At 35.5% G+C, this 17,805-nt stretch overlaps 1 protein-coding gene across 1 annotated transcript; it reads right to left on the bottom strand.

Moving 5' to 3' along the window:
- Positions 1-4,388: 4,388 nt before the first annotated feature.
- LOC137615519 (uncharacterized) lies at positions 4,389-14,642 on the bottom strand. The gene is made up of 2 exons (XM_068345433.1): positions 14,485-14,642; positions 4,389-6,255 (listed from the first exon to the last, which is right to left on the bottom strand). The coding sequence occupies exons 1-2, from the start codon at positions 14,640-14,642 to the stop codon at positions 4,389-4,391; spliced, it is 2,025 nt and encodes a 674-aa protein (XP_068201534.1).
- Positions 14,643-17,805: the final 3,163 nt, after the last annotated feature.

The raw sequence follows: 17,805 nt of genomic DNA on the forward strand, positions 1-17,805 counted from the left end.
AAGGAAACAGATAGAATAATGTGCTTGATTGTACCCTCAAGCTCAACTCAATAAAACAGTACAGTGAAAGTGTATGTTGAAATAATGGTGAAAGCTCTATTATGTCCGTGTTTTTTTCATTAATCATCATTATCTCTTATAGTAAGGGTGGCCGGGTAGCCTCTGTGGTAGCAAGTCGTCCATTGAAGTACTCTAATATCATCAGTTATACATATGATTCATCATCATCTCCTCCTACGCCTATTGACGGAAAAGGGCCTCTTGTTACATTTCGGCAGTCGTCCCTATCTTGGGCTTTCAATTCAATACTTCTCCACTTATCATCCCCTACTTCACTCTTCATAGTCTTCAGTCATGTAGGCCCGGGTCTTCCAACTCTTCTAGTGTCTTGTGGAGCCCAGTTGAAAGTTTGGTGAACTAATCTCTCGTGGCGAGTGCGAAGAGCACGCCCAAACTATCTCTATCTACCCCTCACCATGATCTCATTCACATAAGACACTCTGGTAATCTCTCTTATAGTTTCATTTCTAATCCTGTCATACCACGATTCATTTACATACAGTAACACCGATCTCACTAAACGTGTATAGCCTGATTTTTATATGTAATTTCAGGTGATTTTATTTTCAAATTTTACTTAACCTGGCCATTGTCTGATTTTTTTTTTTCAATCATTCATTAAACTCAAATTCTAAAGATCCTGTATTAGAGATCATAGTTCCTAAATATTTAAATGATTCCACCTCATTAATCCTTTCTCCTTCCAATGATATTTTATATTCAATTGCCTATTCTGTTCTCATCATCCCTGTCTTTTTCTTTTATTTATCTTGAGCCCAACCTCCTGTGATATTTCATGCATTTTGATAAGCAGGTTTTGCAAGTCCTGTGGTGTTCAGCTAATGACAGCGTCATCATCATACTCTAGGTCAGCTAATTTCCTGTTACCAATATAGTCCAATCCTTTTCCACCATCCCCAACTGTTCTATGCGTTACAAAATCCATGAGGAGGATAAACAACATAGGTGACAACACATTCTCTTGGAGTACTCCACTGTTCACTGGAAATTCATTTGATATGACTCCACTAACATTAACTTTGCACTTTCTATGTTCATGAACAGACTAAGTCAAATTTACATATTTAAGAGAAACTATTATAACGTAGGGCTCTACAGAAAATTGGCCGGTGTACTCTATCAAAGGGTTTTTCGTAGTCTACAAATGCCATCAAAAGTGGATTACTATATTCTACACATTGCGGTTCATGTTTTAAAATGAAAATTTGGTCAGTACAACCTCTACCTTTTCTAAATCCTGTTGGTTTATCTCTCAGCTTTTCATCAATCTTTCTCTCTAGTATCTTTAGAATGACAATTCTATATATATCTTCGTGACAACTAATAATGATTACATTGAGTAAAAATAGGTTTTCTCATAGCCCAGAAAACGAGTGGGTATACCTAAAGTTGATGAAATGGTCTTTGTATCACCATGACAAGCAATGTTTTACTAGTCAGGGCCACCCATTTTAGATCTGCAGTGGCTAACATAGTAATGAAAACTGGCCAAATCTCAGATATGAATATGGACATGTCTGAGGCCTTTGTCCTGTTGTGGACTAGAAACGGCTGCATTTGTTTGTTGTGATTGTTTGCAGTGTTCTAATGGAATAGCTAATTTTCCAAGAACTATGCCAGTGAACTTCTGTTGAATAAGCAACCCTCTCTCAGTAATATTTATGCTTTTGTTTAGACGTGAATAAAAGAAACCTGTAGACAAATGGCTCGTCTAGTTAGCAATCCTCATGTATTTTGTTTTTCCCTCCAAACCATTGTTCTCTTCTCACTCGGTCGGAGGACAAGATCTGCTCTTGTCTTGCGTAGACTCTGTAGCTTCTTGATAAGGTTCTCCAAGCCGTAGCCATCCCAAGTTTCACTGATTAAGAAACGGTAAGGGCTCCCTTATTCTGATCGGCACTGATAAGTTTTTGTTATTGTTGGGAAATAGCAAAACTCATTTGATGTGTTTAGAGCATCTGCTGTTTAGGAAAACACTAAAAATTACTTGAAGTGTTGGAAGAAAGGGACAAACCTCTTGAGTTTTCCTCTACTTTTAGCAACGCTTCGAGAAAGGTCTTTTTTTTCACGTAATCTGTCTTATTTTCATCTTATGGGATTATTGGAAAGAACTTGTGCTTGTGTTTGAAGCATATGGTATTTAGAATAAACACTGCAACTTATTTAAATTGTAAAAGAAAAAACACAAACTTCCTGAAGTTAAAATTTCGTAAGTTTTCCTCTATTCTTAGAAACACTTCGAGAATATTCTTAGACAGTTTCACATATTCTGTCTTATTTTCATCTTGAGGGATTATTATAAGAACTTATGCTTGGCAGAGGCACTTGCTGCTCTTGCCAAACCAAGAAGAGAAAATTTTCTTTTTTTTCTAGTTTAAAGCAAATGTAGACATGCTTGCTTCACAAGGCACCTTGAAGACTTGAAAGCAAGTCATGCAGTCGTGTACACTCGCACTGCTGCTCCTCTCTTGTACAATTAATTCGGAGCATTACATGTGAAGGAATGGGCTTCACTAAGGAAGAAATCCGACTTTTAAATCTGATTATAGTTCGCTTGGAAGGAAGTAATAAATCTTGTATTGTACGCGAGTCGTTGGGCATTTGTCTTCTTTAATTTATTAATTTCTGATTTTTTCTTTTCATTTTACCCTTTCCTTCAGTCGAATAAGTAGAAAAGTTATTAATGCTAAATTATTTTGCCAGTCCAATATTCAGGCCAATTTGGGATGGTTGAGGTGTACAGTCGGCTTCATTAATTCCGGTACACTTCAGGGGAAGCTACGGAGACGTCTGGTAGCTGTACAGTTATTATTATTATTATTATTATTATTAAATGCTAAGCTACAACCCTAGTTGGAAAAGCAGGATGCTATAAGCCCAGGGGCCCCAACAGGGAAAATAGCCCAGTGAGGAAAGGAAACAAGGAAAAATGAAATATTTTAAGAACAGTATAAATATTGAAAGAAATATTTCCTATATAAACTATAATAAATTTAACAAAACAAGAGGAAGAGAAACTAGATAGAACAGTGTGCCCGAGTGTATCCTCAAGCAAGTTGGCTACATTATTTCTGGTACACTTCATAGGGAGCTATGGAAACGTCAGTGTACCGGAATTAAGGCAGCCAACTGTACAATGTTGCAGGTAAAGGGAAACTGTTGGTAGCACTGCTTGTAAAACTAGAGTCGCTGAGCTTGTAAACACGTGATCAAAAGTATTTATATTAATTTTACGAAGTGCTGTTAAATAAATAATAGATTTATACACAGCACTGTGTTTAATTGATAAAAATGCTTTTGATCACGTGTCTACAAGATCAGGGACGGTTTTAGAGGCAGCGTTGCCAGTAGTTTCTAATTTGCTAAACAGCGTTGCCAGTAGTTTCAAATTTGCTATACAACGTTGCCAGTAGTTTCTAATTTGCTATACACCGTTGCCAGCTACAATGTACAGCTATCAGGCGTCTCCTTATATTCCCGTGCAGCGTACCGGAATTAACGAAGCCAACTGTACCTCAAATGTATTTATTAGATTCAGATATAAATTATAATCGTAGTAGAAATATGTTCCATATGTATTTGAGTGTAAATATTTCTCATTTTCAGATAATGGTGAGTTTTTTGAGTTGCTTAAAGCTATCGCTTTTACTGATAAGGATGGTCATTATAGTCTTACATGTATAATCCAAATGGTTAAATACATCATGTAAAAATATGATGTTGATGTTCTGTGCCGTTTTTCAAAATTCCTAATACATACACAAACACACACACGCATATATATATATATATATATATATATATATATATATATATATATATATATATATCCTCCACTGCAGGAAAGAGGCCTCAGACATGTCCTTCCACCCGTGTCTGTTTATACATATATATATATATATATATATATATATATATATATATATATATATATATATATATATATATATATTGACCTTCTGATTACGAACGCGCTACTGGCTAATCTTAACTTGCGTCACTTCCTTCGTTTGTATAGGAAGTGGATGTAAATATAATTTTTTTTCCTGTGAGATGAGCTCTCCCCCCCCCCCCCTTTGATTATAGTCATTCCTTTCTCCATCGCTTCTCGTGCGTATCTCTATGATATTTGTTAAGATCTTTCAAAATACAAGTCATTAGAGGTTTCTCCTTCAAGGAAGTTAGTATTTCCAACAGTGCTGCAAAGAGTATCTTGTCACAGTCACTGTGTCGTATCTTGAGGCCACTACTTAGCACATAGAGGGTAGACGCTTCCACCGTGTCTAGGCATTATCTTGCAGCTATTATTAAGCTCGATATAAGGTAGGCGCTTCTCTGATGCTACTACTGAGCTTATAGAAGGTAGGTGCTTCTCTGATGCTACTACTGTGCTCATAGAAGGTAGGCGTTTCTATGATGTTACTAGGGATCTTATAGAAGGTAGGCGCTTCTCTGATACTACTACTGAGCTTATAGAAGGTAGGTGCTTCTCTGATGCTACCACTGAGTTTATAGAAGGTAGGCGCTTCTCTGATGCTACTACTGAGCTTATAGAAGGTAGGCACTTCTCTGATGCTACTACTGAGCTTATAGAAGGTAGGTGCTTCTCTGATGCTACTACTGTGCTCATAGAAGGTAGGCGTTTCTCTGATGTTACTAGGGAGCTTATAGAAGGTAGGCGCTTCTCTGATGCTACTACTGAGCTTATAGAAGGTAGGCGCTTCTCTGATGCTACTACTGAGCTTATGGAAGGTAGGCGCTTCTCTAATGCTACTACTGAGCTTATAGAAGGTAGGTACTTCTCTGATGCTACTACTGAGCTTATAGAAGGTAGGTGCTTCTCTGATGCTACCACTGAGTTTATAGAAGGTAGGCGCTTCTCTGAGGCTACCACTGAGTTTATAGAAGGTAGGCGCTTCTCTGATGCTACCACTGAGTTTATAGAAGGTAGGCGCTTCTCTGATGCTACTACTGTGCTCATAGAAGGTAGGCGTTTCTATGATGTTACTAGGGATCTTATAGAAGGTAGGCGCTTCTCTGATGCTACTACTGAGCTTATAGAAGGTAGGTACTTCTCTGATGCTACTACTGAGCTTATAGAAGGTAGGTGCTTCTCTGATGCTACCACTGAGTTTATAGAAGGTAGGCGCTTCTCTGATGCTACTACTGAGCTTATAGAAGGTAGGTGCTTCTCTGATGCTACTACTGTGCTCATAGAAGGTAGGCGTTTCTATGATGTTACTAGGGATCTTATAGAAGGTAGGCGCTTCTCTGATGCTACTACTGAGCTTATAGAAGGTAGGTGCTTCTCTGATGCTACCACTGAGTTTATAGAAGGTAGGCGCTTCTCTGATGCTACTACTGAGCTTATAGAAGGTAGGCGCTTCTCTGATGCTACTACTGAGCTTATGGAAGGTAGGCGCTTCTCTAATGCTACTACTGAGCTTATAGAAGGTAGGTACTTCTCTGATGCTACTACTGAGCTTATAGAAGGTAGGTGCTTCTCTGATGCTACCACTGAGTTTATAGAAGGTAGGCGCTTCTCTGATGCTACCACCGAGCTTATAGAAGGTAGGCCCTTCTCTGATACTACTACTGAGCTCATAGAAGGTAGGCCCTTCTTTGATGCTACTAATGAGCTTATAGAAGGTAGGCGCTTCTCTGATGCTACTACTGAGCTTATAGAAGGTAGGCGCTTCTCTGATGTTACTACGGAGCTTACAGAAGGTAGGTCCTTCTTTGATGCTACTACTGAAGCTTATAGAAGGTAGGCTCTTCTCTGATACTACTACTGATCTTATAGAAGGTAGGCCCTTCTTTGATGCTATTACTGAGCTTATAGAAGGTAGGCACTTCTCTGATGCTACTACTGAGCTTATAGAAGGTAGGCGCTTCTCTGATGCTACTACTGAGCTTGTAGAAGGTAGGTGCTTCTCTGATGCTACTACTGAGCTTATAGAAGGTAGGTGCTTCTCTGATGCTACTACTGAGCTTATAGAAGGTAGGCACTTTTCTGGTGCTACTACTGAGCTTATATAAGGTAGGTGCTTCTCTGATGCTACTACTGATCTTATAGAAGGTAGGCGCTTCTCTGATGCTACTACTGAGCTTATGGAAGGTAGGCACTTCTCTGATGCTACTACTGAGCTTATGGAAGGTAGGTTCTTCCACCGTCTTTATGCATTATCTTGCAGCTACTATTGAGCTCATATAAAAGGTAGGCGCTTCTCATATGCTACTATTTAGTTTATATAAGGTAGGCGCTTCTCTGATGCTACTATGGAGCTTATAGAAGGTAGACTCTTCCACCATCTCTCTACATTATCTTTTAGCTACTATTGAGCTCATATAAAAGGTAGGCGCTTATCTGAGGCTACTATTGAGCTTATAGAAGGTAGGCTCTTCCACTGTCTCTATGCGTTATCTTGGTGCTACTGTAGCTCAAATATAAGGTAGGCGCTTCTCTGATGCTACAACTCAGCTTATAGAAGGTAGGCGCTTCTCTGATGCTACTACTGAGCTTATAGAAGGTAGGTGCTTCCATGATGCTTGCATTCTTGTTATTTTGCTCTTCTCGTTGACTTCTGTTGATCTATTGTATTAATTCATTGGCAGAAAATTAGAGCGAAACGTCTGGAATTCTTTTATCAGTCTTTATCTTTATTAATGTTGATTATAAGTTTTTCGATTGTTCATACATTCTTGTAGAGAAGCCGTTAATTACATTAATTGAAACAAATTGATTTTTTACTACGCAGGGTATATTATTATTATTATTATTATTATTTCCTAAGCTACAACCCTAGTTAGAAAAGCAGGATGCTTTAAGCCCAAGGGCTCCAACAGGGAAAATAGCTCAGTGAGGAAAGGAAATAAGGAAAAACTAGAAGAGAAGTTTAAGAACGATAATAACATTAGAATAAATCTTTCATTTATAAACTATAAAAAACTTAAAAATAACAAGAGAAAGAGAAACAAGATAGAATAGTGTGCCCGAGTGTACCCTCAAGCAAGAGATCTCTAACCCAAGATAGTGGAAGACGCTCTTTAAAGGCTGCTCATGAATGGCAGAGGCAAAGTACAGTGTGAAGCCCCAGGTCCCTCTCTACACAATTTACGACCAGGAGGGGCCAGGCAATGGCTGCTGATGACTCAGTAGGTATATCTTCAGCCTATCCCAAAACTCTCCCATCCCTAGCTCACAAGGATGTTGAGGTTGCAGACTCTACAAGAAACTATCGAGATTGAGTGGGTCTCGAACCCTAAGCCAGCAGATTGCCAGGCAGGGACTCTTCCAATTTCATTGGATTGAATTTACGAAGCTTTTTTTTTATTAAATGTTAAATAAAGTATCATGAACCATTGTGTCTTAGTCTATTATTATTATTATTATTGTTATTATTATTATTATTATTATTATTATTATTATTATTATTATTATTATTATTATTATTATTATTATTATTATTTGCTAAGCTACAACCCTAGTTGGAAAAGCAGGATCCTCTAAGCCCAGGGGCTTCAACAGGGAAAATACTCAGTGAGGAATGGAAACAAGGAAAAATAGAATATTTTAAGAACAATAACATTACAATAAATATTTCCTAAATAAACCATAAAAACTTTAACAAAACAAGAGGAAGAAAAATTAGATAGTGTGGCCGAGTGTACTCTCAAACAAGAGAACTCTAACCCAAGACAGTGGAAGATCATGGTACAGAGTCTATGGCACTACCCAAGACTAGAGAACAATGTTTTGATTTTGGAGTGTTCTTCTCCCAGAAGAGCTGCTTACCATAGCTAAAGAGTCTCTTCTACCCTTACCAAGAGGAAAGTGGCTACTGAACAATTACAGTGCAGTAGTTAACCCCTTGAGAGAAGAATGGTTTGGTAATCTCGGTGTTGTCAGGTGTATGAGGACAGAAGAGAATATGTAAAGAATAGGCCAGACTATTCGGTGTATGGGTAGGCAAAGGGAAAATGAACCGTAACCAGAAAGAAGGATCCAATGTAGTACTGTCTGGCCAGTGAAAGACCCCATAACTCTCCAAGATGAATATTAGTAAATAATAGAATGCATTATAATAGGAGATTTAAAATTATAGATAATTATATATATAAAAACTCAATATTTTATTTTTTAATAAGTAATTACAGCTTCGACTACACCTTCATCTAGATATTTCCTTAAGAAAAAAAATTATCAGTGATAATTGTTCCTGTCACCGGGGTACTCCTTTAGATAACAAGATATTGTTAATTTTTCAATGTTGAAAATTGTATATATATGTAATACAAGTGAAGGTCATGCACTTTCATAGAGGCCCAATTTTTTATTATAAGTTTATTTTTATTTTTTTTTTATCGTCTCCTTCTGCATCATGAGGTTCAATACTACACAGTATTCTAGAAGTTTTATTCCACCTGTGACCCTAATCGGGTGGTTGAATAGGTAGAACTTCATAAGCTCAAAGTTACAGCAAATGTTTTTATGTTGAACAGGCTGACATAAGTCTTTTTATAGTTTATATATGACATGTCTGTTTGGATTTTGTTACCTTTTTCAAAATATTTTATTTTGATTGTTCACTTATTTCTCATATCGTTTATTTATTGCCTTATTTTCTTTCCCCATTGGGCTATTTCTCCCTATTGGAGCCCTTGCTTTTTCAACTAGGGTTGTAGCTTAGTTAATGATAATAATAATAATAATAATAATAATAATAATAACGACGACAACAACAACAATAACAATAATAATAATAATAACTTTAATAATAATAATAATAATAATAATAATAATAATAATAATGATAGTAATAATAATAATCCTGTCTTCTCGCACAAGAGAGATAAGATTGTCCGTGGCAATGATTAGTATTATAAGATAATGCGTATAACACGCTTATAGTTCGTGTTGTTTGTGGGAGATGAAGCAATTTGATAGTATATAATCGTCAGCACTTGCAACGGGGCGGGGGTGGGGTTGGTGGTGGTTTGAACCGACGAAATTGCTGACATGAAAAAATTAGCACTTTTGGGGCAAGGTGTTTCCACTTAATGGGGGTAACTTCTGCACTACTATTATCCTGTGGCTGCTTTCCACTTCAAAATGAAACCCTTGTTCTCTAGTCTTGGGTAGTGCCGTAGCCTCTGTACCATGGCCTTTCACTGTCCTGGGTTAGTTTTCTTACTTGAGGGTACACTAGGGCACACTATTCTATCCTATTTCACTTCCTTTTATTTTGTTAAGTTTTTATAGTTTATATGTGGGAGATTTATTCTAATCTTGTTACTGTTTTTGAAATATTTTATTTTAATTGGTAATTACATCTCTTATTACCTTGTTTTCTTTCCTCACTCGGCTATTTTCCCTGTTGGAGCCCCTGAGCTTATAGCATCCTGCTTTTCCAACGAGGGTTGTAGCTTGGCAAGTAATAATAAGAATGGAAGAGATACTTTAGTTATGGTAAGCAGCTTAACTAGGACACACCAAAATCAAACCGTTGTTCTCTAGTTATGGGTAATAACATAGCCTCTGTGCCATGATCTTCAGCTGTCTTGGGTTAGAGTTCTCTTGTTTGAAGGTACACTTGGGCACAATAATCTACACGTTCTTTTATTTCCTTTCTTGGGCTATTTTCCCTGTTGAGCCCTTGATCTTATAGCATCCTGCTTTTCCTACTAGGGTTGTAATTTAGCTAATAATAAGAATATTAATAGTGTTGGTTAGTGTCATAGTCTCTGTACCATGGTCTTCCACTGTCTGGGATTAGAGTCCTCTTGCTTAAGGGAACATTCAGGAACCTTCTGTTTCCTTATTTGCTTTTTTCACTTGGATATTTCCCTAGTTAGAGCCCCTTGGCTTCTATCAAATGGTTTCCAACTAAGATTGTAGCTTAGCTAGTAATGATAATACAGAATTTGTTCTTCCAAAACCGCCTTTCTTTTGTAACGTTCAATATCTTATAAATGTTCTCCCGTATAGCTTTTTTCCATGTGAAAGCTTAATGCTTAAGCTTAAAGCTTAATTCTTAAGCTTAATGCTTAGGCTTAAAGCTTAATGCTTTAGCTCAAAGCTTAATGCTTAAGCTTCAAGTTTAATGCTAAGATTAAAGTTTAATGTTTTTAGCTTCAAACTTATTGCTTAAGCTTCAAGCTTATTGCTTAGCTTCAAGCTTTATGCTTAAGCTTCAAGCTTAACGATTAAGCTTCACTTTACCATTTTCTCGTTATTCCCTCAAGGGTTATACCTCAAGATCATGATATCAAGTCTATAGACTGTTTGTCCTTATTCTAACCACTAGCTATAAATTTCTAAGGAACTTCAGATATGTTATCACTCGAAACAGGGGTTTCACATCTCTTCGCACGTACAATACTTCGTGATTTACGGAATTGAGGCACTGATATCGAACAAATATATCTGACCTCATGTAAAGTAACTGAAATTGGTATGCAAATCTTGCACTGGCAATTGAGTTGATACTCCGAATTCCTATTGATTTCAATCGTCAGGCTTTCTCCACCATGATGCTCAATGCTACACAGTTTTCTAAAAGTTTTATTGCAGCTGTGACCAAGTTGTGGAATGATCTTCCTAATTGGGTGGTTGAATCGGTAGAACTTCTAAAGTTCAAAGTTGCAGCAAATATTTTTTTATGCTGAACTGGCTGACATAAGTCTTTTCATAGTTTATATGTAAAATATGTGGTTTGATGTTACAGTTTTTAAAATTTTTCATTGGTAATTTATATCTCATATCGTTTATTTATTTCCTTATTTCCTTTCCTCACTAGGCTATTTTTTCCTGTTGAGCCCTTGGGCTTATAGCTTCTTGCTTTTCCAACTAGGGTTGTTGCTTGGTTAATAATAATAATAATAATAATAATAATAATAATAATAATAATAATAATAATAATACTGTTTAACTAGCAGCCGCTTTTAGACTGTTGGCCATTGGTGAATTATTCCATCTATCAAGAACTTTAAATTTCGCATAAGTTTGGTTTTTTAAATTTTCTACACCTTTTGTTATTCTTTATTTTATATCTTTATTGTTTCATAACGTTACGGGTCAGAAGGGCCTATGTCCTTTTAACAACACATCTTATTAAATTTTTGTTTAATTTTTTATGTTGTTAGATTACACTCTGTTGAATATTTTGTAGAATTATAGTACGCTGTTGAGTATATAATTAAATTAGGTTACACTCTGTTGAACATTTAATTAAGTTAGATTACACTGTTGAATACTTAATAAAATTAGATTACACTGTTGAGTATTTAATAGAATTATATTACACTCTGTTCGCATCTCATATTTGCTTGTTGGCCAGGCAAGGTATTCAGTGAACAGGTGCTCATACCTTGCTTCTAAGATTATTATTATTATTATTATTATTATTATTATTATTATTATTATTATTATTATCTGCTCTTTCGACGATGGCTTCCTAGTCGCTTTGCTAACTATGAAAATAATCTCTCTCTCTCTCTCTCTCTCTCTCTCTCTCTCTCTCTCTCTCTCTCTCTCTCTCTCTCATACACACACACATTTCTTTTCCATCTAAAGGTTTAAAGGCCGTCATGAACGGCAGAGGCAAGGGCCAGTGACAATGTCCCAGAGACTGACCATATATACATATGATCAGCGCCCAAGTCCCCTCTTCACCCAAGCTAGGACCAAGGAGGGCCAGGCAATGTCTACCGATGACTCAGCAGATAGACCGGTATGTTCCCCCAAACTCCCCCATCCTTAGCTCACAATGATGGTGAGGTTGTAAGGGCCAAAGAAACTAGAGTTTGAGCGGGACTCGAACCCCAGTCTGGCGTTCACCAGTCAAGGACATTACCACATTAACCGAACCGCTATTTTCACCATGAGTTAATTTGATCAATTCCACGTTTTTAGTAGATTCTGGGATAAAAAGTAAGTTTATAATAACATGTTTTTCTTTATTCTTAGTGTAATTTGTCTCAATTTGTGTTGAAATATGTGAAAAGTAACAAAATTATGCAGCGTGCATCCGAAAACAAGATCCTGTCGTTGACTTCGGCGGGTGTTGTTATAAAATTTAGATTTACCATCACGATACTTTATAATATTTTTATTTATTTAACATTATTTATTGACAAAACTTATATTTACGGTCTGCTCGGAGTCATTTCTCTTTCCTCAAAGAGAGTAGTTACATACCCGAGATTTTGTTTTTTCATTCTTCACAAGAAATCATGAAATATTGTAGTTTGTAATTAATTTGGGAATGCTGAAGTTTGTGTGTGTGGCGAGACACCTGGTGAGGGATGACGGATACAGCTGGCTTCGTACATTTTGCTACACGTCAAGGAAAGTAAAGCGACATTTGGCAACTCTTAAGATTTTTTTTTTCATACATAATGTCATATTTCTGTTATTATTATTATTATTATTATTATTATTATTATTATTATTACTTGCTAAACTACAACCCTAGTTGGAAAATCAGGATGCTATAAGCCCAAGGGCTCCAACAGGGAAAATAGCCATGTCTGAATTAATTTCAAGGCCGTGTCTTTACAGAATTAATTACAAGGGCCATGTCTTTAATTTCAAGGCCGTGGCCTTACATTATTATTTCAAGGGCCATGTCTAAATTAATTTCAAGGCCGTGTCTTTATAGAATTAATTTCAAGGGCCGTATCTTTACAGAGTATATAATGCCTTTTTGTTGTACAGTTTCTAAATATATCGATGATTAATGATCACATTCTTAATGTATTACAATTAGGTAGTTTGTCTTTCATCTTCTATGTGTTCATATATTGCTAAGAACATCTGATATGTAGGTAGTAAAAGAATACTGAAGAAGAATGATGTTAAACTGTCTGGCAATTTTTTTTTTTTTTTTTTTTTTGGCCGGAGTTTTATTTAATCCATTAGACTTATCATTTTAATTGTATTAACTTGCGTAGGTGCCTTTAGTATTACCATTAATTTTTCAAAATAGAAATAATGTTTTACGTTATAACTCTCCGCTGACGTAATATCATTAAGCTATTCATTTAAAATCGTTAACTTTTTATTTTATATATATTATTTTTTTTCACACGTATGGTTCTAGATACTAAGCTCACTTATGATTAATAGCTTACTTATCGAACGCTGGTGTTTTGAAAGAAATATATTAGTTCATTTAATTATTTTTAATTCTTTTCAATATATTGTTCAGTCAATGTATTTATGGCTGATATAAGTTTTCTCCTTATTACTATTACTATTAATTGATAAGCTACAACCCTATTTGGAAAAGCAGAATGCTATAAGCCCAGGGGCCTCAACAGGGAAAATAGCCCAGTGAGCAAAGGAATCGAGGAAAAATTAAATATTTTAAAAACATATACATTAGAATAGATATCTCATATAAACTATAAAAACTTTAGCAAAACCAAAGGAAGAGAAATAAAAGAGAATATTGTGCCCAAGTGTACCCTCAAGCAAGAGAACTCTTAACAAGACAGTGGAAGACCATGGTACAGAGGCTATAGCACTACCTAAGACTAGAGAACAATGGTTTGATTTTGGAGTGTCCTACTCCTAGAAGAGCTGCTTACCATAGCTAAAGTGTCTCTTCTACCCTTACCCGTAGCATTATAGATTAATTATCTCTTGCTCAGTGATGTTTTGCGTTATTAAGGTTGGGTATGAGGTAAAGAGGAAGAAATGTAACTAACATATTGCACACTTAGAAATGCTACATCCAACAGCAGTTGCCTAACGTCAGCTTACCCCCTTCGAAAATAGCCGTGGAATCCTTTCTCAAGCATCTTGATATTAGTTTGAAATCTCTCAGGTATTTCATTGAGATCTTTTAGTGATATGGTGCTGCACATGATATATATATATATATATGTATATATATATATATATATATATATATATATATATATATATATATATATATATATATATATATATATATATATATCAGGTATTTCAATGAGATCTTTCAGTGACACGATACCGCACATTATATATATATATATATATATATATATATATATATATATATATATATATATATATATATGCATGTATGTATGTATGTATGTATATTAAATATACGTATATATATGTGTATATATATATATATATATATATATATATATTATAATATATATATATATATATATATATATATATATATATATATATATATATATATATATTTATATATATGTATGTATGTATATATAATATATATACGTATATATATGTATATATATTATATATATATACATATATATATATATATATATATATATATATATATATATATATATATATATATATATACTGTATATGTATACTATATCATCATCATACGTTACTAGGCCTCAGACACACAAACATATTGCCCTGACCTTATTTCCGGAGGGGGGCTCTTAGTCATAGCCTTCCAAGCCTCAGACATGTCCTTCCACCTGCGTCTGTTTATGGTCTTTCTGTGCCAGTCCACACACGAAGACTCGTAGTTCGTCAACCCATTGTCTTCTATTTCTTCACCTGCTTCTTTTACCATCTCTAGGGACCCATTTTATATATATATATATATATATATATATATATATATATATATATATATATATATATATATATATATATATATACACACACACACACATACACACACATTACCTCTGAATGCCATACCTCTTTTGATATTAGTAGTGGCCAGTAATTGCACTTTTATGTCACAGTATTTCACCAGACGTATTCAGATGCTATTAAGCTTGAATATTTAAATCTAAATACAATGATGTCTCTCTCTCTCTCTCTCTCTCTCTCTCTCTCTCTCTCTCTCTCTCTCTCTCTCTCTCTGTATATATATATATATATATATATATATATATATATATATATATATATATATATATATATATATATATAGGTAGGTAGTAGGTTGGCCAGGGCACCAGCCACCCGTTGAGATACTACCGCTAGAGAGTTATGGGGTCTTTTGACTGGCCAGACAGTACTACATTGGATCCTCCTCTCTGGTTACGGTTCATTTTCCCTTTGCCTACATACACACTGAATAGTCTGGCATATTCTTTACATATTCTCCTCTATCCTCATACACCTGACAACACAGATTACCAAACAATTCTTCATCACCCAAGGGGTTACTGCACTGTACTTGTTCAGTGCCACTTTCCTCTTGGTAAGGGTAGAAGAGACTCTTTAGCTATGGTAAGCAGCTCTTCTAGGAGAAGGACACTCCAAAATCAAACCATTGTTCTCTAGTCTTGGGTAGTGCCATAGCCTCTGTACCATGGCCTTTCACTGTCTTGGGTTAGAGTTCTCTTGCTTGAGGGTACACTCGAGCACACTCTCCTATCTTATTTCTCTTCCTCTTGTTTTGTTAAAGTTTTTATAGTTTATATAGGAGATATTTATTGTTTTTACTCTTCTTAGAATATTTTATTTTCCTTTTTTCCTTTCCGCACTGAGCTATTTTCCCTGTTGGAGCCCCTGGGCTTATAGCATACTGCTTTTCCAACTAGGGTTGTAGCTTAGTAAGTAATAATAATAATAATAATAATAATATATATATATATTGGAATTATATACTTAGCTTTTACTTTCTCTTTGGTACATGTTTTGTTACGTAACAAAACCGTCTTGTTTATTTTTTTGTCACCATTGTTGATACTCAGGATTCTATATCTGTCCTTCTTCTTCTTCTTCTTCTTCTTCTTCTTCTTCTTCTTCTTCTTCTTCTTCTTCTTCTTCTTCTTCATTGTATGTAAAGAAGTCTGGTCTGGTCTGATAAGGAACACTATGCTTATTAGAACAGTTGAGAGTCTCTCTCTCTCTCTCTCTCTCTCTCTGCGTAAAAGGGGGATTAAATAGTTGCTAGTACAGTTGGCTTCATTAATTCCGGTACACTTCACGGGAAGCTGTATAGAAAATAAATAATGTTATTTGTTTAACGTCTTCGTAAAATTGATAAACATACTTTTGATCTTGTGTTTACAAGCTCAGTCACTTTGTTTTACAGGCAGCGCTACTAACAGATTCTCTTATGCTAAACACAGCGTTAACTGCTACAATGTATAGCGATCAGAAGTCTCCTTAGGTACCCGTTAAGTGTACCGGAATTTATGAAGCCAACTGTACAACAGAACAAAATTTAACTTGGGCAAGTCTAATGAGAAAAAAACTGTACGGCATATTCGCGATCAGTCCTTAGAGATTCTCTCTCTCTCTCTCTCTCTCTCTCTCTCTCTCTCTCTCTCTCTCTCTCTCTCTCTCTCTCTCTCTCTCTCTCTCTCTCTCTCAGATGTCGTTACTAATAGTTACTCATTTACTAACCACAGCGTTATCTGCTACAATGTAGAGCTGCCGGGCGTCTCTTTGCTTCTTTTGAAGTGTACCAGAATTAATGATGCCAACTGTACTCTCATATGATAGATTGATTCCCGAATATCTGTAGAAACCAACTTTTTTTTTTTTTTTTTCTATTCTTCTAACGTCCATGTTAATGGACGTTTACTGGATATTAGAAGCCCTTTTATTCAGTACCTCCATCGCAACATCTCTGTATTTATCAAACTCTCCGCTCTCTGCTAAGATACTTAATTTTTTCTAATGAGGCGCATATGCACCGACTCGCAGCGATACCCTTTTAGATCGGAAAAGTTTCCTGCTATCTGATTGGTTAGAATCATCTTTTCTAACCAGTCAGCGATCAGGAAGCTTTTCCGAGCTAAAAGGGCACCCCTGCGAGTCCGTGCAAATCTGCCTCACTAAAAAGAATTGACTATAGTACTTCACCAATCTGTATCCTCCATTCTTTCCTTTTAACTAAACCCTCTTACAACTCTACTATACGAAGAGTTCATTCATAATTCATCGGTTTAAGGGGGAGAGCGGTAGTAATAGTTTTCTGGTATTTGAAGCTATCATACTAAGGTGAAAGGACTTTTTGTTTGAATAGGTTTTGTGTCGTTATCTCTCGTTTCAAATGTATTGATACATTGTTATATTATTCTTTATATGGTGTACAGTTGGACACGGGAAATCCTGGTACACCTGGCTTTGAGGAAGTGCACTTACTGGGTGACTATAGTCAATTATTTTTAGTGAGGCAGATTTGCACTTACGCGCAGGGGTGCCTTTTTAGCTCGGAAAAGTTTCCTGCTTGCTGATTAGTTAGAGAAGATAATTCTAACCAATCAGGTAGCAGGAAACTGTTCCGAGCTAAAAGGGCACCGCTGTGCGACAGTGCAAATGCGCCTCATTAAAAAAAATTGAGTGTGGTTCCTGATTTTAGCCTAGTCCACCATCTCTACTAGCTCTCACTACACTATCTTTTTGGTTACTCGGCACGAAGTAAGGCTGTGAGTTAGGAACATCCCTATCACGTTATACCTCTCGATATCCACTGGGTAATAACATAGCTGGTTACACAATGCTATTCCTAAGACGTGAGACGCAAGTATCGAGTTACTATATCGACTGAAACATACAGCCATTTGAATATATTTGACCTTACAATATGCAGACGATATCTATACATACATACATATGTATATATACATATGTATATATACATATATATATATATACATATATATATATAATATATATAATATATATATATATATAATATATATATATATATATATATATATATATATATATATATATATATACACAGTGATATATATAAATGTATA

The sequence above is a fragment of the Palaemon carinicauda genome, chromosome 21, assembly GCF_036898095.1.
Source record: "Palaemon carinicauda isolate YSFRI2023 chromosome 21, ASM3689809v2, whole genome shotgun sequence".
NCBI lineage: Eukaryota > Metazoa > Arthropoda > Malacostraca > Decapoda > Palaemonidae > Palaemon > Palaemon carinicauda.

What these genes read in the sequence shown, in the direction of transcription:
- LOC137615519 (XM_068345433.1), bottom strand. Translation starts at nt 14,642, where the DNA reads ATGGTAAAAGAAGCAGGTGAAGAAATAGAAGACAATGGGTTGACGAAC. An exon ending in AGCCCCCCTCCGGAAATAAG is followed by an intron (nt 6,256 to 14,484) that starts GTCAGGGCAATA and finishes TAATGCATAAAG; the next exon opens with ACGGTGGAAGAACCTACCTT.